The sequence below is a fragment of the Lipophrys pholis genome, assembly GCF_963383615.2.
Source record: "Lipophrys pholis genome assembly, chromosome: 15".
In the NCBI taxonomy this organism is placed as follows: domain Eukaryota; kingdom Metazoa; phylum Chordata; class Actinopteri; order Blenniiformes; family Blenniidae; genus Lipophrys; species Lipophrys pholis.
This window is the reverse complement of record NC_137642.1, coordinates 20,913,586-20,934,580: the sequence shown is the minus strand read 5'-3', so window position 1 is coordinate 20,934,580 and position 20,995 is coordinate 20,913,586. Positions and strand designations below refer to the sequence as shown.

At 41.2% G+C, this 20,995-nt stretch overlaps 1 protein-coding gene across 1 annotated transcript; it reads right to left on the bottom strand.

The window, feature by feature from the left end:
* Nucleotides 1-496: 496 nt before the first annotated feature.
* Nucleotides 497-19,934, bottom strand: valopa (vertebrate ancient long opsin a). Its single transcript, XM_080482150.1, has 5 exons — nucleotides 19,092-19,934; nucleotides 13,752-13,962; nucleotides 8,605-8,722; nucleotides 6,859-7,092; nucleotides 497-1,240 (listed from the first exon to the last, which is right to left on the bottom strand). Exons 1-5 carry the CDS (start codon nucleotides 19,453-19,455, stop codon nucleotides 1,004-1,006), a joined length of 1,164 nt encoding a protein of 387 aa, XP_080338276.1. The 5' UTR covers nucleotides 19,456-19,934; the 3' UTR covers nucleotides 497-1,003.
* Between the last annotated feature and the right edge of the window lie 1,061 nt (nucleotides 19,935-20,995).

Below are 20,995 nucleotides of genomic sequence, written 5' to 3'. Positions count from 1 at the left end.
GTATCATCTCATGCAAACCGAGAGTTTGACTAGGTGGTGCACAATATATGCTTCTTGCAGTTGTGGGAGTGTTTGTCGATCTCCCACTGGCACTTTATGAATAAGTCGTCCTCCTACCTCTGCAGCAGAGGCAACAGGAGACTGGCATCTCCAAGTCTCATTGGCCATCTTCACAAAAAGATGAAAGCGCTGACCCAAAACCAGAGCATGAGGGTTGCGCTGAAGTAAAATTAAAAAAAAAAAAATCCAAATTCAGAACACCGCTCCATCCTTTTGACCCAAGAAGATGAATGAGGCTTGCTGCCAAAGCAAATACTGAAACAGCATAGGAAAACAACACTTTCTCTGCAGGCACCATCACGAGGCTTCAAAGGAGAATTCGAGGACGGGATGAAAGGCTGGAAGCATTGTAGAATTTGAAAGAAAAAAAAAACCTGGCTGCCCCGCAAGTAACTGATGTCAAGGTTTGTGTTTTTTTTTTATTTTTTTTTATTTTCAGTCCTTTCTTCACTGGAGATGTGAAGACAGGTGCCATCAAGTTGAATCAAGTGCCCTCTAATGTGACACAGTACACCAGGAGTGCGATAATGGTCGAGAGAATATCCAAGGCAATCTTGAACTGATGAACAAAGTCTGGCAGGCAAAGATATGTACAGGATGTTAACTGGGTGAAGTTCAGAGCTTTCTGCCACTCCAGTTCGTTCTTGGTCCCTCTGTTGATCTTTTGTTTTGAAATATTGAACAAGCTACTGAAATGAGACCAGAGAACATATTTGGTTACACGGCTGTCCTTAAATATTCGTGCAAAGTAAACAAAGACCATCCCCAATCATCAAAATCTTTTTTGAAAGTTCACATTGCACCTTCCATCTTGAGAAATGTACAAACCATTTTATCCCTACACAGAGGTCCAAAGTGTTTCTGAGACACACTGTTGCTAGAACACAGAAGGTTAATACGCACTCTTGGGGAAACGGAACATCTAGTGAGATCAGGTCTACTGTTACATTGGACACACTTTGTTCTCCGGGATGGGAAGCTGAGCATACAAGCCGCCATCAGTCGGAGAATCGTCAGATCTTGGTGATGTGGTTCCGCCCATGGGGATGCGGGCAGCGATGGCGGACATTTCTCCGGTTTGGCTCTCGGCAGTGATTCCGGGTCGCTCTGAGGTTTGATTCATGTTGCTCTCTTGGAGGCTCCCCAAACCGGTAAAGTGCTGGATTATGCACTTCCTGAACTAAACAGGAAAGAAATAGAAGTGAAAGAAGTTAGCTTGATATCTACTGAGGATGCTTATATTGAACACAAGTATTATACATAAACCATGCATCTGGAAAAGGTAATTGAACCTTTGTTTGATAGCTACAAACTCAAGCTCGCTCTTCCAGTAGCTGCTGAACTGCACAATGTTAAGGAATTTTGGGCAGTTCTTTCAGAAATAATTCATATTTTCAGGATGTCTTCTTGGAACATGTCTCTGAGCTCATTCACAACATCTCATCGGATTCAGGTCTGGATTCTTTCTGGTCAAAACCATATATTCTTAGAACATATATAGAATCCAGGATTTACCCTGCCTTTACCCGTTGTCAGCAGAGATCTGCTCAGGCACCTTGTAACTCTGTCTGATGACGTGATACAGAAGACTTTTTGAAGCCAGTGTAGAGTCGATTTTCACTTTCCTTCAGCATCACCCAGCATCTCTGCTGGAAGATGGCAATGGTTACACTATCTGTAGGACGCCTTGATGAACTACATACAACTGTAAATTTTAAATCACCACAATCAAATACAAAATTTAGGCCGTGTTTATGTGCCATGATTTTCAAGTAAAAACGCAAACATATTTGATGCATTCTGGGTGTCCGTTTACACAGCAATGGTGCTCGGAGCCATTGAAAACTTTTTGAAATTGTTCCCAAGGTGGAACCTTTTGAAAATGCTTCGACTCCATCTCCATGTAGATGGCAGAGACGCTGCTACTGAAGTATGTAGATGGATGAATGGATCCAAATGGAAAATACAAAAGTGTTTTTATAGCATGGGCTTGGTTACATTTCAACTTGCTCTTCACATTATTTAGGTTAGTTTAACGACAGAAATAAGTCAGCCAGTAGTCATGTAAAGCACCAGAACCTGAGATGCTTCCTCATCTTGTTTGGGCAATGCCTTTCAATAATTGGTTTGCGAGCTGCAAGCAGATGTACTTTATGTGACTTGAACAGAGATCAAACCAGAGTCTATGCATTCAGCTGTCAGGTTAAGTTTGCCTCCTAGACTATTTAACTCTTGACATACCAACAAAATGATACACTTGAATTAAATTGTTTGCTAAATACTTTACAAATTTAGATGGATTTTCTTGTTGGTTAAAAAAGGATATACTGTGAACAATCAGTGAGTGTTACACAAAGTACAGTTGTGTCTGCAGAGCTGTCCCATAAACACACAATGTCAGTGACAATGGTGTGATTCTTGGAAGACCCGAGCCATTTTCAACAGGTTCTCACTAATAGCCCCACAATCATTGCTTTCCCCATTTCATTACACTAATTGACCTTATTCAGTGTTTCCACTCTGTAAAGCCCTGGGGAGAAATCCTGATTCCTGACCCTTAATGACCTCTCTAATTTGACACGCAAGCTCCCAAATGGCTTCCTCTAAACCAGTAAAGCTCTGCTAAGTGTGGCAATAACGCCTCTCCAACCCTCTGATGACACAAAAGCAGACGGCTGAAGTGATGGCAGCAGTGTAGTGTATGACTGAACCACTGTGAAATCTATAATCTGCACGTAAAACCACAAGCAATAGTTACATAATACTTCCCTCCAACGCAATAATAGCATTTGAAACATGACCGCGCATAGAAGGTCATAAAATGTCACTGTAATTGCAAAATGCCTGAAACATGGTTGTTCTTAGCACGCACAACAGAGGCTTCTTTATGCTTCTTTAAACATTAACGTATGTATAGGGGGTCACCAGGTGGGTACAATGTTAGTCAAGTGGCACATTTTTAACTATTGGAGTTAATTCATGGAGATCTTTCCTAATGTGTCTGATTATGAGGTTACTGAGAGCGTACCATCCAACAAAAACATCTATAGGCTGGACTTTCTTAAGAAAACAAGTGAATTCTCCGCCAACTGCTGTCTTCTTAGAAAGCTGGCATAGCTCTGGTGGTTATGGGAGATGGTAAGAGAACAAGAGAAAGATCCCAATCAAGCACTGAAGGTGGGCTGACTGATATACGCTGCAGCCGTCTGTCTGAAGCAGCAGGAGCTAAGTTCAGACCTGAATCTCTTATTATAGAGTGAATACAGCAGTCAGATTAGCATCAGTCAGTCTTTGATGAAGGCATTTCGCAGTATTCATGCCTTACATGTGGAGTCAGTTTTCTGAGAATAGATACCTCAAACTGTTATATATGAAAGATTCACATTTGGTCATGTATTCTATAACTGGCGATGACAGTTTTAATGTACAGTAAAGTGGCAGGAGTATAAAGAATTCTACAGAACATAGGTGGTGTGCAAGAGAACAACCCAGGTTTCATTCTTGGCTGGGGTCTTTATTTGGGGAATGAATTTGCCGTGTCTATGTGGGTTATTTCTTCTCCCTACACTGGATTCTTTCTACATTCCAAAGTCATCCTTCTAACTTCACCAATTTATTCAACTTTAGGGTCACTGGTGGAGCTTAACCCAAATGACTGCTTTGCGGACACGTTACCAGTGCATCACTGGGCAAACACAGAGTCACCGACAGTCACACGTTCACATTCACACCTATGGGCAATATGCGACTGTGGAGTACCTGAAAAAAAACCCCAGAACACACATCCCAGAAGATCATGCAAAATCAACACAAAAAGGCCACTAAGAGTAGATTTGAAACAAGAATATTCCCAACGTGAGAGTGATAACCACGACACCACATTCAAGCTTTCACATTTCAAATCATGCATTTTGGAATTGGTGGCTGTTAATAACGCAGACGTGTAAAGTATTTGATGGTCCATTTATCTTAACCACGTGATTGGTTGGTGACCCATCCAGTACAGCCTTTACCTTTCTCATAACTGGGAGTTTTAAGACCTTATTTAAATTCAGTGTACTGTCAGATTTTGACCTGATCTTGTCTTCTTTTAGACCTGATGACCCACACAGTGTGAGGTTTTTTTTTCTCCAGAAGTGCAAAAAGCAGTAATACATATATGAAGGGAGTGGAAGTAAAGAGCGTATGTGGATATGCTGACATAAATTCAACACACACAACACTTGGGGAAGGCAAGTATATGTAAAGGTGTAAATGGGTTGCAGGTGTGAAAGTAAGTAGTGCAAATGGTAAACATTATTTATAGTATAAGCTGCAAGATGTGAATACAAATCTACAATATTGGGAAGATATGTAGTAGACAGCAGTATAAATATAATTACACAAAACACTGAGTATGAGTGTAGGTAGAACTTTAGGAGAGCGTTAATACTACCAAGATGTGGCTATGTTGCTACATGCTATGTGAGCGGGAACCAGCAGTCACTGAGGCAGAAGCAGTGTTAGTGCTGCAAATTGTCACATGTGCAAATGTCTGGAGGAGGGTGTGACTGACTCCACAATGGAACGAAAGGGAAAGGTCAGTCCACAAGGAAAGGGAGGTGTGAAATGATGAGGAGCAGAATGGAGGTCGCAACAAAGTTCAGTTATTAGTTGATGACTGAAGGGCTACAGGTTTTTGAACCTGCAGCCCCTCCCGGAGGTGAGGATGCTGTTAAGAGATTCATGGTTCTGCTTTCTGAGAGCAGTGACTACAATATGTCATTAGAAATATAAGAACATGGATGTGACAGGTTTGTTGAAGTTTGTCTCGGTTACAAAAAACGCTGAAGATGCAGTACTGAAGTTATCCTGAAGGGCTCGACTCCTGTGTAGAGGAGCGTACAACTATACTGCAGTCAGGTACAATGCAACACAGGCTCCTTTTATAAGTCTGTCACAGTATTAAAATCAGAAGAGGTGCAAACACTATTACACTTTTGTACAAACGCACCAAGGTTAGCCTGGTCAAGGTACCCTGAACAAAACGGTCTTCCAAAGAAGTCTTCCATTAATGTTTCTGCCTACGTACCAAACAGAAGCTGAGACTGTTAGGCCCTCTTGGAGCGATAGGGCAGGCCAACAGACTCTAGAGGATTGTTGGCCGACTTCAACGCTCTCGTTAGCAAAGACTGTATGACCTAGAGATGTGAGAAATTGGTGGACTTCTTTGACACAACCTCCAAATACAAGATACTTGTACTTGTTACCAAGCTCCCTTCACACATAGATCCAAAACTGAGTTTATTGAACTGGAACCATATGTTTTGAAAATGCAGGGAAAGACACGTAGAGAGCGTCAACTGATTACCAGAATTAGACCTGGTTGACCAAGGTTTAAAGTATTTAGTGTAAAGCTGAGAGAAGATTCTGCTCTAAAGGGCGGTGGGGAGACAATCCTAAAGGCAACTAGATATGACCTAAAACAAACAATTAAAACCTTAACATAAAATGCAGACAATTATGGAAACCAAGAGATAAATAAAAGAAACCACATGAGAAGAAAAAAAGAGAAAAAGTAAATGAGGCAAAATAAAATAAAAAATGTCAGCATTTCTGCAGTTTCTGTGTAGACGGACACCATTTTTTAAAAAGGATCCCGTGTATATGCAAAACTTTCCTGAAGAAAAATTATGCCTAAAAGTGCTGTTGAATTGTAAACAGGGAGCGGCACAAACACTCTTGAATCTGCCAACGTTTATGTGCAGAAAAACTATTGACTGCGATCGTGGCGCACAATTGTTCCAAGTTGTATTACCCCTGTTTACCCAAGAATAGGATAAAAACATTATGCTAATGTGACAGTTTTTCATTTTCACTTGAACACGTTGATATGTGATTGTTCATGCTTTCATTTGCCAAAGGCAAATTGGCACAACCCTAGAGGAGTATGAACCACACATATAGCATAGAATATATCCGTCTTGATTTGTTGATTCTTCTTGGACTTATTCCAGAGTGTGGGCAGAAGTGGCTCCTTTGTCAACCCTCTGTAATCGACGCTTTCTTTTTTTTCAGCATGTGTCACCAGCTGTCTGACCTGCTTAGCTGCAGTTGCCTCGAATGAAGCAGCATATAAGAGCCTTGTTAGTTACATGACACAAGCTAATTCACGCTCCCTAAATCCAGTTATTTAAAGCTCCAAAGCGCTGAGGGCGGCGAGCATCAGCTCACAACATTACAATGCTGTTACTCGAAGTAAAGACCAATTGTCTCAATGGAGAAGTCTGCGTTTGATAGCAATAGCCACAACGTCCTCTATCTCTGTCACCCTCCAATAAACTCCCGTACCCAAGACAAGGATCACTGATTTACACCATCAAAAGTAAAGAAAAAGCAAAGAAGCACATTCATACCCAACAAATATGGTCTTAAATTACTCGCTGCCCTCGCTATCAATATTACAGAGTAATGTAAAATAGAACAAAGTAAACAGCAAGAACTGTCAGTGTCAGTCCCTTTCTCAATCGAAAGCCTCAAACGTCTTCTATAGGTGGCTCATGTATTTTTCAACAGAGCCACGCATGGACAATTGTACTCTGTGGATTTCATTTATTCATTCACCATGCATTATTGAGCAGTGGGCTAACACTCAACAACAACAGAAAAAAAACTGGTTTCTACTGTGACTCTCACACAAGCTGATGTGTGAGACAATGTGAAGGACTTCAGGCAAAGATCAAGTAAAGTGTAACATGTTACCCGTATCAGTGGAAGGAGAAAATACAGCAATAGATTGGCTTCCAAATGAGGTGTCACCTGTTTGTTCATGAAGACATAGATGATGGGATTGTAGACAGCAGCTGTCTTGGAGAAGAAGGCCGGGATGGAGGCCAGCCGGGGATCCAGCTCAATAGTCGGGTGAGCCGTGACCAGGATGGAGAAGGCAGCGTACGGCGTCCAGCCAACCATGAAGGCCACAATCATCACCACCACCATACGGGTCACCTGTCGCTCGGGCTTCCTGGCAGTGGCCAGGCGACCGTTGGATACCTGAAAGAAGCAGAGGATCGCTGTAGGTCACCCAACAGTAATTAGAGGCCAAGATTCCAGTCCGGGAAGGAAATAAAAAAAAAAAAAAAGAATTTGTCCATACGAATGTCTGTGTACTCACCATTGTCAATGTTTATAGCGTATTGTTCTCCGTGCGGTTTCATTACAAAAACAAACAACAACACCGACTAGTGGCCCAGCATGCTAACTTCATCGTGATCAGCATTTCCGCCGTTTCCTTGTAAACTGACATCATTTTCAAAACCATGTAAACGCAAAACCTTCATGAAAAAAACCCGTAAAAAAAGGATGCCTTTTCACTTGAAACGTTGCTGTGTAAATGAGACCTAAGATTCCTTAAATTTACATTACATTTTTAGAATAAAAGGGTCTTTATTGTCAATGTTAAAAAAGGACAACAAAAAAGTTTTGGGGAAAGTATACCACAGAAATTTTAACAAATCCTGTGCAATGCAAATCCAATTTATATTGATAAAAATTTTGAAAATTGAGAGTGTAATCTAGACTGAACAAAAAAACTTTTTTTTAGTGAAGATTCATTTCCGATTTTTGTTTTTTTCTAACAGACAAACTGAAATTCTAAAGAAATGTTATGAAGCAAACCTTAGCGTCAGCGGTGTAACAGATGTAACTCTCTATAGAAACAAACTTGATGATATCTACAGTTTTAATCAATTACCCAAACAAAATGTAATGTTTTAGATCTGAGTTTCTCTGCTGGTGCAAGAGAGTTTTTATCCTGTTTTAGTATTGTCACAAGTATTGTCTAAGTCTGTTTATGACATAGCTTTGATTTCCACCAGAAGGGGGATTGCAGAGACCGGAGAGGGTTAAATCCCCCTTCATCCTGGCAAATCAAATTCTGGATACAACCAACCTTTTTCTCTTTGTAAGAGACGGTGCACTTCAGGAAATCATCTTTTCTGGGTGGCGTACAGCGTATGTGTATCAAAGGGCCTATAATATGTAAAATTGTCTTTATACTTGTTTTCTAAGAGTAGTATGTGTCCCCAAAGCCTGTGCATCAGGCTCCCCAAAGTGAAGAAAGTCTGTCATCTCTCTCACCTGCTCCACTTTTTAGCAAATGTGTGCTCACACAGGCAAATCAGAGATTTTCCCATCATGAAACCATGTGGGGAAATAACCACTCCCTCTGGTAGTGGACACTCACTTTGACCTTCCCAAAGGTAGATAAAAACATACAAAGATAGCTGATATACTGAATAAATTCTGTATATTATGAAAAAAAAAAGTTTATAACAGTTATACTGGAGTAGGCATGGAGACACACAGACACAGAAACAGCCTGTTCTCAGTAGAGGGACCTTTAGACTGGCTGAAATTCAGGACCAAGGCTGGATTTTGACATATAAGTTTCGTTGAACCTCTAACAACTGTGTGAAATTGTTGAAAAACTGCATAATATTGGACCTTTAAATGAATTAAGCTTCATAAAATCATGCTTCCTTTTTCTGTTGTGTGACTACTGACCTTCTTGAGCTTCTGGAGCAGCTTTCCATAGCAGAAGAATATCACCCCGAGAGGAAAAATGAAGCAGGTGGCGAAGAAGGTGATGATATAGCTGTGATCCGTCACGTTCCTCGAATACCTGTCCATATAGGCACAAGGAAGGTTCACAATTCACTTTCAGAGGTGCAGTTACCATTACAGCACTGTTAATAACAAGATCATAATGGGATTTCGTAACCGACACAGATCGATGAAGTGCGATATAGCCGGCTTGCTGATTGTTTGAAGCCGCTCCAGTTGGCAAAATGGTTAACAATTACATTTCGCAGCTATGAGCTGTCTCCCAAATGTCATTTTGACATTCGGTGGCTTTTATCTCACCCGAGAGAAAGGCAAACAGCTTCAGTTACAAAGATCTGACCGCTGAGGCAGAGCTTTGTGCCTCAATTAAAAGCTCACGGCGCACAAATTTGGCGTAATTATGTCATTTCCATAATAACACTGACTGTCTACAAATGAAACATGCTCCAGATCAATGCCCCAGGAACGACCTGATAGACTGTGTGTCTCTTCCTGTACACTGTTCAGGAAGGAAGTGTGGCTGAGTTCATGTTCATCCATTCTTCATGCATTCACAAGCATGTCACACATGCAAAGTGCTTGAGGAGGCCACACAAATGATTCCTCAGTTTTATAACCTGTGTGTGGCTACAGACTCTCTCGAGGTGGATGAGCCGTGTTGTTTGGAATATTTGAACAAGATCACTCGGAAAATCTACATTTGTCAATGTTTCTTTCTAAAGTGTCAATCTTTATAGTAGTTGAGGATGCAGTAATGTGCAGCTGTTTCTTTTTTGTACAACGCCAAAGCAGGGTGTAATTATGCTTTTTGTTTTCTCCAAATTGCATCCTTGAAGATAACCATGCATGTGTCTCTGATGCCCTCTTGGCTTTGTTTGTCCAAGGCTGTGATTCATGGCTAAACTGAAATTAAATAATGAATTGGACAAAAAAACAAAAACATTTTGATTCCAAAACGACTACTAACTTTGAATTGAAAGTAAAACCAATTTTCTATCAACCAGGCAGCATCTACTGCAGGTCGTCTTCGGGAGTTTTGCAAGTCAGTCAGACTGTCGTATCTGATGAGGTGAACTTCCACACACAGATCCAGACAATTCTGTCAAATATTCTCCAAAATCAAACTAGATGGAAAGAAAACTGTCTTCCCACCACCGGCAGGCTGTGCTCCTTCTCGCCACCTGCCTGCCCGACTGTCACAGTGAATGTCCTCACATACTGTAGGCACACTGCTGCTCCACAGTTGGAAACACTCAGTTTGATGGGAGGTCTCGTTTGGAGGAGCCCTATAAACCTGAGCAATTATCAATTAAAGTAAATGACTGAGTGATGAAGGTAAACAATTAATCAGCTAAATGCTACTTTAGTAATAAAAGTTCTCTCACGTTCCTATATGACCCAGCTACTAACTCAGATTTGATTCAGACTTGGTCTCTCTTCCACTTTTTTTTGCAGAGCAGCTCATCACTGTGGTGTCCTCAATAAAAAGGTTATAGGAAAAGCAAACTAGAGAGAGAGAGAGACACACCACGCACACATATTCACTTATGGGAAAATTAGTATCACCCACTAACCTCACCTGCACTGGAGTTCAATAAAAAAATCTTATTTCAGATACGAGCATCTATTTTTTATTTTTTTACAGCATATTTAAAAGCAACTGCTTTGAAAACTGGACACAAACGAGTCATGCGCCTTCAACAGATTGTGTCTCTGCTTTTTAACATACAGAAGGCTGCAAGCGATGACTGTCCACCATGAAAAGATGCTCATAAATAAGCCGTTTAAAATGCACCGGGCTGCGGCTGTGGCAGCGCTCGGACCTCACGCACCTGCGCGGTTTCAGTGTCCTGCTGGCAACCAAATGTTTTCTGACAGGACTCATGCCGCCTGCAGCCAGAGGTGGATCGGGTCGTCTGTGTGCGCAGTATATCCATAAGGTGACCTCTTAATTGTATTGTCTGAGCAATTCGTTCTCGCCTGCACCGCATCCGAGGAATGGTTCTCCTATGGGGCTCGAGGCGAACACTCAACGTCCCCATATCTGAGCAGCTTTGACCAAAGCAGCGAAATAACATTACCCCGATGGCACCCTGAGGGCCGAGGTGAACGCAGGTCCTGTTTCTCCTCTTTCCATAAGAACACACATTAGCACAATGTGAGCTAATATGGCAGCAATGTCAGGCCAAGCCGCAGGACCCAGTGTGGAAACTCTCACGCACTCAAATATACAGAAATAACGAGCACAAGTTTAATTCCGGTTTGAACATTTCTATAAGTAACATACAGTTAACTTATTGATCCTTTATCATGCAAGTGACCATAGTGGTAATCCTCATTTCTTCCAAATCCAACAATGACTTTTTAACATTCAGAGAAGAAATGATAATGTATCATTACTATAACACACTGAAATGTGAGACATGTCAAGGTTTTATTAGCTCCGACAAGAATCATAAGAAAAATGTAGAGAATTTAAACAAAATGTTAGACTATATGTATCATCAAATTTAAGAAATTGCGTGAGTTCCCTATAGAGGGTTGATGAGACCGTCTGTTACATATCTTTTTTTTGGATGATCTTCTTTGAATACAAGTACGAAATCCCCGTGTAGTATCGGGCCCAATACTCGATACTGGTGCATCCCTTCCTAATACGAAAAAAGTTTTCTTATAGTTCACATGAGTTTACTAAGATGCATCCATTAGCAAAGAAGTCTGACTCGTGGAACAGTGCCAGGATGCCATTCATAGTGAACTCAATTAAATAAATTTGAGAAAACAAAGTATTGAACAGTTCCTTCATACATAAAGACAAAGGAAACATTTTCGTAACTGTTTTTCCAGGTATTGAGTAATATGGGTAAATGAGTAAATGGTTTCCTTTTAGTTTTGTGAGATACTATGACAATTTTTTAAGTGAAAACTCATTGTTTTTGTGTTTTCATTTCAGAACTGTTGACATGACAACGGCAGAAACATTGAAAACCATGTCGTTTTCATGCAGGACTCCTCGTGGCTGCTGTTTGTTTTAGTAATGAAAACTAGAGACACATGCGCACAGAGAATAATACCCTACAATAAACATTAACAATGACGAGTACACGGACATTTGTATGGACAGACAACAGAAGTTGGATGAAATTATAGCCATCAAAACAGAGCCTGAAACTCCTGCTCTATACAGTGAGAGTGAAAAAAAGAATTATGACTGCAGACACAAAGTTCTGGCTGAAAACAATGACCCACACACCACACTGTGTTCAGGCTTCATCGATTGAATTTTATCAACTGCAGGTTTGCAGCAATCATTTGCAGGTGTTAATTGAAGTTATGGATCCACCCACCAACATCTAATGTTCTCTTTATAGTCTAAGTCAGGGGTGGGCAACTAGTTTTCATAAAGGGCCACATGATAAATTAGCAATGACATAGAGGGCCGAGACATAAGTTGACTGTACTTTTGCTCAATAAGAATCATCTCGTCATAAAAAGCTGTTTTGTTTTTTTAACATGTTTTTTATGAGCTACTCTTATGAGCTATCATTTTGTCTTTCCTCGCCTTTGTCTGGAAATCATGATTACATTTTTCTACAGTTCAAGTTCAGTAAATGAGTAAATGAGAACTTCATTTTTCCTTAATCATCCTCTTTTTGTACTGTGAAACAGTAAAGTATGCTTGACACAACCAAAAACATATTTTATTGAACAAATAATGTTCAATAATGTGAACATTTTAGATGTAATAAAACCAATAACCAACCATCACATTCACTCACACCAATGGAAGCTGCAGCCATGCAAGGCGCTGTCACTCCAATGGGAGCAGTTTGGGGGACAGAGTCTTGCCCAAAGACACTTCAATGTGTAGAGATGGGACTTGAACCCATGACCTTCTGATTGGAAAACAACCACACTACCAACCAAGCCATGCCACCATTTAGAGACAGAACATGCTGTGTAAAGCACAAGGAGCTCAAGATGGTGGTGTTGTAGTGTTAGAGTGGTGGGGGTAAACAAATTAAAACCATATAATATGATATAGAGCAAATCCATAAATGTAGCCGCTAATAAAACAGTAAATTTCATAGAAAAAGCTTTTAATGCATGTGAGCCAAGGGGTGTACTTGTCTATAGATCACAACCACCATGTCTGAAGAAAGCTCATGGCTCCCTCCGTGGATTCTCACAAGCTGTTTTTAACTCACAGCGAGAAGCAAATTCAGCACAGCGACCAATAAATAACACGATTTCAGTCCATTAAGGGGATTGTGCAATTTTGTTTTTGAGTGTAAACATTGGTTGTTTTTACATTCATAAATTTTAGCTATGGTTAACCTATATTTCTATTTAAGAATCATCTGCATATAACATTAGTGCATTTTTATTTGAATTATTTTATGCTGATGGTACGTGGTTAATATAAACATAAGTGCCATCACTGGCGCCTCTGAAATGTTTCCAGCTGGTTGATGGAGGGAAGAAGAGGCGACAGAGCAAATGAAACTCAGTTTACATGAAAACGATGCTCGGAGTCACTGAAAACGCTGCTTTTTGAAAATGGCTCTCGAGGTGCAACATTTTTTTGAAAACACTCCGACTTTGTCTCCGTGGAAACGGGGGGAAATGCTAGTGTTTCTGTTAATGAGTGTATCAGTCATACTTTAATCATGTGTAGCATCGTCGGTGTGCGAACGTCAAAACCCTTTAGCATCTAGCATGTAGCATGTAGAATGTAGCACGGCTCGGCGTTACTGGATCCACTGAGCATTCAAACTAATGAGCGACATCAGGCTATCTCCGCTGCTCCAGATGTCAGGAGTAATTAAGTAGTATGAAGTATCTCTTGATATTTTGGCAGATCATAATTTACACAGCCTTACTTATTTGTATTTATTTTTTGACGTCACGTAGTACTTGCTAGGCTGTATCGGGGAGCTTTTACAGATTATGGGTATGAATATGAGTACTACACAGTATCAGGCCCAATACTGGATACCAGTATCGGTATTGGTGCATCCTAAATAAAAATCCCAGATCATTGTTACAAATACGCAGTTTGCATGAATTGTAACGTGATCACTCACCAGTCGGGCTCACAGGTGGTTCCGATCTTGCTTACAGTGTATCGGTTCCAGCCGAGCACCGGAGGGAAGGTCCAGATGAAGGAGAAGCTCCACACGAACACCAGACCCAGGATGGCGTGCTTGGCCTGCAGTCGCACGTTCCCCAGAGGCCGGCAGATCACGAAAAACCGCTCGAAGGAGAGAACAGCCAGGGACCAGAGAGCCACGATCCCTGCGAGGAGAACACACACCACGGAGAACCACACTTTGGTGTTTTTTTCATTTGTCTGACAACGTTTTAAACTAAGAACTGTTTTTTGTTTTACCTATTTGATGAGGACCAATGCAAATATTGAGACCCAACTGATACACTGTCTTGATTATTTGAGCTTTTTCATGTGTTTTCACTTTTAAGTTCACATCCCAGCTGCATTGTGTCTCTCTTGTTTTGGTATCCAACTGGGATTGTCTGGGTAAATGTTTTCCTTTTAGTGGAAACACATTTTCTCATTTTCGGAAAAATAGAAAACAATTTTTGCACAGCACAAATCAGGACGTCGCTGCACTGTTGCTGGAAATAGTTTAATGATCCAAGGTGTGTGCAATGGGCTTCCTCCTAATGGGCTAAAAAAAGGCTGACTTTAATTGTGGTAATAAGTCACTCTCGGAGAACGGTTAATTACCCATCTTCCCACGGTCAGGGACTCTTTGTGTCTGCCTTTCTGGGCTCACAGGGGAGGACAAAAGGAAGAGGGATTCAATTACACTGGTTAGGAACAACCTTGCCCCATTAGAAGATTCATTTTTTGTAGTATGTATTTTTTTTCACTTTATACAAAGTTTAGTTTTTTGTTTTTGTGTGGTGGAGGGTTCTCAAATGGGCATGAACTCGAGGTACGAAGAAAAGTGGAGGTGGAAATTCTCTGGAAATTGATGAAGGATGTTGAGCTCATCCATCTTATCAAAGTTAGGAGTTGGAAGACACGGATTCAAACTTCACAGGCAGGGTTCACCCCGAGACGAGACAAAATATAGTAGATTTATCGTTACTGCAACACCAACAATATACGTATCGCACAAGACTGGTTGAACTACACTGAATCAATCAGCAATGATAGAACTTTAAATATAAAGGAAAAGTGGTATTTGTGCAAATTCATCAAAATTTGCACGTAACTAATTGAACAACATGAACTGAGTCCACTGCTTCAAGCCTCAGTACACACTGGGGCAGTGGCGGCCTCGAGGCCAGAGAGGCGGACTCGGAATCGGGAGTTCGATCCCCACAGCGAACACGTCACCACTGTGGCTCCCTGAGCAAGACCCTTGACTCCCACCAGCTCCCTGCGGCGCTGTAATGTTGGAGTGCTGTAATGTCGCCTCTCAGCGATGGGTCAATTTCGGGAAAAAAAGAGGGGATTAATAAAGTATGATTTGTTAGTTCATCATCTGACCTCAGTGAGGTCGTCTGCACATTCCATATCCATGGACAATTGCAGCTGAGGCTACTCTGTATTGTTAAACTGCATATTTCAGCTTTAAATCTACTATTTTAAAACCATGTTGCACTCTTTTTCTTGTCTATTTTCTTTTTTTTTTTTGTTCTATTTTGCAATACAAGGGCAAACGAAACAGAATCCCATTGTGTCTTATATGTAAAGCAGAATTGACCATAGAGCTCACTTCGACTTTGACTAATTAGTTCACCTCTGGTGATCACGAGGCAGAAGCACAGAAATCTGAAAAATTTACCAAAAAAAACACAACATTTCTGTAACAGGGTTTCAGAAGTTGTGTGGGGACAAAAAAACAAAGAATAACCCGGTCAATGCTGATGTAAATTAGGAGTACGAGAAAGAGCACTGCTCTTAAGAATAGACCTCAGAACATAATGCAAACACTGAACACTTCAGGAGTCCATTTTTCCAGTTTCCGCATTGAAGTTTGCATGTTCTACCTGTGTATGTCCACAGATATTCTCATAATCTGAAGACACGCATGCTGGCTTTGGTTGAGTAATGACACTAAGCTTCCTGTAGGAGTAATTGTACACGTTTGAAGAAAAGCCTTCGCCATGTAAGGTCACACATAAAATGAAAACCAGCCATCAAAGGATTGTTTCCCCGAGAAGAACCTTCATCTTGTTTCTCAGCGCTAACTTTTAGGGTATTTATCTGTAAAGCACAGGTGTGCATGTGGAGAGGAAAGAAAAACGAAAAAAAAAAACTTGAAAATGGAGCTAAACAGACAGCGTTCTAGCCCTGAGCGGAATATTAATCGCAGTGTCTGTCCTGCTCAAGTGCAGGAGGCGGCTCCACTTAATGAGTTCCTAATTCACTCATGCATACACCCTGGGTGGGGGAAGGGGGGGGGGGGGGGGGGGGGGGCAGTCAGGACAAAAATTAGACTACCTTCTCACCACAGGACCCCTTAAAAGACGAACCTCCCCTCAGCCTGTTATTGATTGCACATCAGCGCAGCTTCCTCTGCTTCTAATCTGCGATGTCAGGCAGTTTGTTTTAGCGGCGGGCCGCGCTGCGCACGGTTTTGGCGCCTCCACGCGCTCCAGCAGTTTGTGCCCGGGGTGATTTGTTTTCATATACTCCTTAATCAGAGATAATGGTGCAGTCGATCATCAGCATACCTAATTCAATAGAGCGTGTTACAACCTCGGAGTACTCACAGCGGGGTGATTTATTGACTTCAGGTTTTTGTGTCGTTGTTTGGCAGTGGCTACTGCCGTATAAAGTCCATGTCCTCGGGGTGTGTGACTCCAGCTAACCCTGCAGTGTAATGCACTTCTGGCAAAGATCCACATGTGATATTGTGGCTCATAATCAGGACCAAAGCTGCCTCATTAAAGCAACATAAGTAACTTCACAGGACAGTAATGTGATCACATACTCGTAAAGTGATATGACGTTCTTCAACTTTGACAATTTCATTTGCAAATTAACGTCTTTTTGTTATCTGGCAGTTTGACAGTCTGGTATTGAGGGATTCCTTCGCTACTGGCACTTCTCTGCCATCCAAAAATACCAAAATGGGATCATTGGAACCCTTGTTCCATGAATCCAATCAGGAGGATTTGCAGAAACGCTCATGTATTCACTCTTTTCTTCTAACGTGGGGCAACACAACAGAAGCCGTGCTATATGGTCCGTCTTACACAGAAGCCCACTCAAACAACCCGCACACTTTGACACAGTCGAATGTTATTGTCGGTCACGGCTCTGGTAACCAACTTATGGTAAGTCATGCGCGTCTGTATGTGAGGCGGCTCTAGTACCACAGCGCTGCTGACATCGGCTGCGTGTGTGGCTTTAAATTCTGCTTTACAGACTCACTGAGGGCTTCTGCTGCTGATCCAGCTGTCTCACTTCATACACACTAAACAGCAGAAAGGAAAACACCACGCCGGCTCAAGTTTTCCAAAGTCTGACAAAGAAAAGTGACACTGAAACCAAGAGTTGGCCTCTTTTCTAAGTGTCTTCTTGAAAGTCTTCTGACTTCTCATGCTCTTTCTGTCACAACCAGGGGTCAAACCCAGACCCCTACTCTCAATTTGAAGAATTTACTTGATATGTTGACTTTATTTTCCAATTAATTGTACATTTTTTATAGTATTACTTGGAAATATATGACTTATTCATCTTAATGGCAGAGCTTCTGCTTCTTTCCTTTATTCTTGAGCGTTTCTAATATAATCAATACTGATACACTACTGGTAGAATGTAAGGATGCCCAATAATTAAGCATTAGATTTCCAATATTCCTTTATTTTCCAACTCTTTTGGCTGATTATTAATACTTCACGTCAAAGTATCATAATCACAGAGTTAATTAAGACTCCTATCTATGTTCTTTAGTGACCATGACCATTTTTAAAAGATATCTTTTTGCCTTCATTTTGACCACCGATTACCAATGACGTCTGCACAGTTTGTTTGTTTTTTTATCATAAGGGGAAAGCAACTCAAATGTGTCCAGCCTTCATCAAAGTTTATAACACTATTTTGGATCCACAAAATATGCTTTAATATCCAATAAACCTTTATTTTATAATTCATTGAGCAGCTAACACCTAAACCTACATACTTTTAAAACTCAAGTGTTGAAATTAACCAGGGAGCAAAATATAGTTGTATTAGTTTATTCCCAATCCTAGTGTTTTGTCCAACCTAAGGCTTATTGCCAATGCTAATGAAATCTGTACACATGTGTCTTTGTCGGGTAGTACAACACTGATTTGCCCACACAACTTTATGTTCCAACTCATCCACCTCACGAACAATATTAACGATGAAATATTGTCATATTGCACCTTTTTTGAAGTTTCCCCTCTGTCTACCAAAGACTTCAAAATACGATTCTTGTATTCACTGTGTCTTTATTTTCCAGTCATTCTGGTTGATTACCAGCAACAAAGGATCTCTGCTTCCTGTGAGTTCATGCTGTAAAATTGAATTATGCACAATATTGATTTTTTTTGTGTTAGGTTTTCCTTCACAATTTCCTATGACTATTTTTGGCATCGTACCAATGCCGATACTAAAATCTGGAGATTTGCTTTCTCTCAGTTGCAGGTTGAATTAGGTCTTTACTTAATCAATACATAATAATGCCTATTCTTACTGTGATGGCCCACTATGAAATCCACAATCTCCAAGGCTTCCTAACTCCTTCACATGATGCACACTTCCTGATTTTGACTTGTTTCATTTAATTAAGCACTCAGCATTTATCCATAATTAGCTTAATTACATTATCCTGTCATAAGAGTTTAAAAAAAAAGTTAATTTAAAACCAACCCGACAATTTAATTTAAAAGTGAATATCAGCTGACAGAGAGCTTTCTATTATTATAGTGCATTCAGTTCTATGCTCCACAATTGAGATTGAAGGAAAGTTTTTAAAACTGGAGTTGATTCTATGGGATAGTTTAAATGTTTTCAATGGCACACGTGGCTTTCTAATACTGTGATTTTAACTAAAAGTCCAGACAATGTCCCTTTACTATGACATAAAGTTGCAGTTTGGTGGTTTACTAAAATGTACCAGAAATATTACAGTAGAAAACTACTTTTTTTTTTTTGTGCAAGTTCACTTTAAGAAAACGATTAAACTTGGGGTCTGTCATCAACATTTTTTTTTTTATTCAAAGTGAAGTTTACAAAAAAAAAACATCTCGAACAAATGCCTGAGCCTGAGAATGCCATGCGCTTTGTTTCACAGCTTCCATCCAGCTTTTCTTTGAATAAAGCAAAAGATCCAACTCTGACACTTTACACTCCTTGGATGTTGCACTCAATACATCGCTCCAATGTTCTAACAGAAAATAATAATTTATCGGGAACCTACCGAAATAAGTGACAGCGAAGCCCTCCAGGACGCAAGCCCACCTGCCGAGGAAGAAGTAACCCCTGGCGTTTGTCAGGAAACTTATTACTCCACCGGTGAGGGAGACGAGGAAGTCTGCGATGGCCAGGTTCACTATGATGTAGTTGAGGGGCTGCCGGAGTTGCTTGAACTTGAAAGTGACGAACATGACCAGGAAATTTTCGGTCAGAGACAGCGAGGTGATGACAAACATGAGAACGGCCAGGATGGTGAAGTTCCACGGCTCGACGTTACTGATGGGTCCGGTGAACGGATCGTCCGTGGGGGGCATTTCTGCCGCCACAGTGTAGGACACTGCGTTCACTGACAGGCTCAAGGTATCCATTGTTCGGTTTTTGTTTGTTTTTTTCCCCCAGGAGTGTAACCCTAACCGAGATAAAATCCCGCGTGCTCTCTTTTTCTCATACTCGCACAACTCCACGTGGAGTCACTCCCGGACAGACGCGCTCTCCGTCTCCGGTGTGCGTTAAATGGCCAGCCGGCGCTGGAGCGCGTCCCGTGCGCTCTGGGACTCTTCTAGGACAAAGTTTAGGTGCTGAAATCCGCGCATGACTAAAATCACCGGACAGATAGAGAGAGGAATCCGATGTTTGCCTGTGGTCTTGGGTCGCTTTGCGGACTGTAAAGTGTGGGAGTGGCAGAGGATGACGCCTGGCGCACGGATGAGAGAGTCCTGGAAGAGCGCGGGTGCGCGAATGACCGATCAGTGGCATCTTGGAGGGTCTTATATAGGCGGCTCCTGCAAGACCGCTGCCCTCCGGGGAGCGGCCACGGGACGTCCTCTCCGTGCGCGCATCTGTTTGCGCTGCAGATGCAACAAAGTCTTCTGGCTTGGCCCATCCTCCCGACGAACTCCTGTTACGCACAACAGCGCTCAGTCATACTTTATCCTTTTAGTGCAAAACAAAACTACTCATATTGATCATGAATTGCTGTATAGCGTGTCGCTCTTTTGTCGTTTTGTCACCCTCAGCAGGGTGAGAGTCCCGTATGGTGGACTTAAGGGATTAAAAAAAACCAAAAACACTAAATGTCTTCACAGACGTGTTTGGGGGGATACCTGCGTGGTCAGTTAATTAAAATTAGAACCAAAATCAACACGTTGTAAACCTTAAAATGCGCCTGATAACTACAGTCAACTATTCTCGGCTGTGCGCACAAACTGAGCCTCACCACACAACCACAAGGGACAAGCATGCTCATAACCTACTCCCCGACTTATTGTTGCTGTTTGTCTGTTTGTTTGTTTGTTCGTTTGACTGTTTTTTTTTTTTAATGCAGGCCTTTTGTACATTTAAGACGTCTTCCATAAATGTGCCCCCAAAACCTGCGCAAACTCACCAAGCACATATCTGGATAATATAGAGATAATTGCGTCTGTGATGTATAATAATTGCATCTATGACGTAAACTTGATTACAAGTGATTTCAAAGATAATTAGATCATTGCTAAGCTTTGCACTTTGCAGCCACTGGAAGTGACTTTGTTTTCTCCGCTCAGCTTCCATAAGTTCCATCAATAAGGGAACATCAGATCAGCTCAGACTGAAGAAACGAAATACATCAACTCACATCACTGTAATGAAGTAGTATCTTATCATTGCTTACTTGTATTTTTATTTGCTTTTTTAAGAATCACTGACCGACACTAGATTATAGAGGCGACACCAGTTGAGAAATGAGATTAAAGTAATTTATTTGTGATGATGTGTGTAAATATTCTTGATATTTGATCCACTTCTGGGAGCTCTCCTAAACCTCCTACTCTCCCAGTGAGAAGTGAGGCCTTTTCTTACCTCCCAGCTGAATGCACCACAAATATGGATGAAAACTAACAAATAATTTAGAGGAAATTACTGGAATTT

Bases quoted from the DNA above. Each gene is read 5' to 3' on its own strand.
- valopa (XM_080482150.1), bottom strand. From the start codon at position 19,455: ATGGATACCTTGAGCCTGTCAGTGAACGCAGTGTCCTACACTGTGGCG. The intron at 13,963-19,091 runs GTAGGTTCCCGA...TTCTCCTCGCAG, and splicing joins CTTCGCTGTCACTTATTTCG to GGATCGTGGCTCTCTGGTCC. The intron at 8,723-13,751 runs GTGAGTGATCAC...CTATATGGACAG, and splicing joins ACCACCTGTGAGCCCGACTG to GTATTCGAGGAACGTGACGG.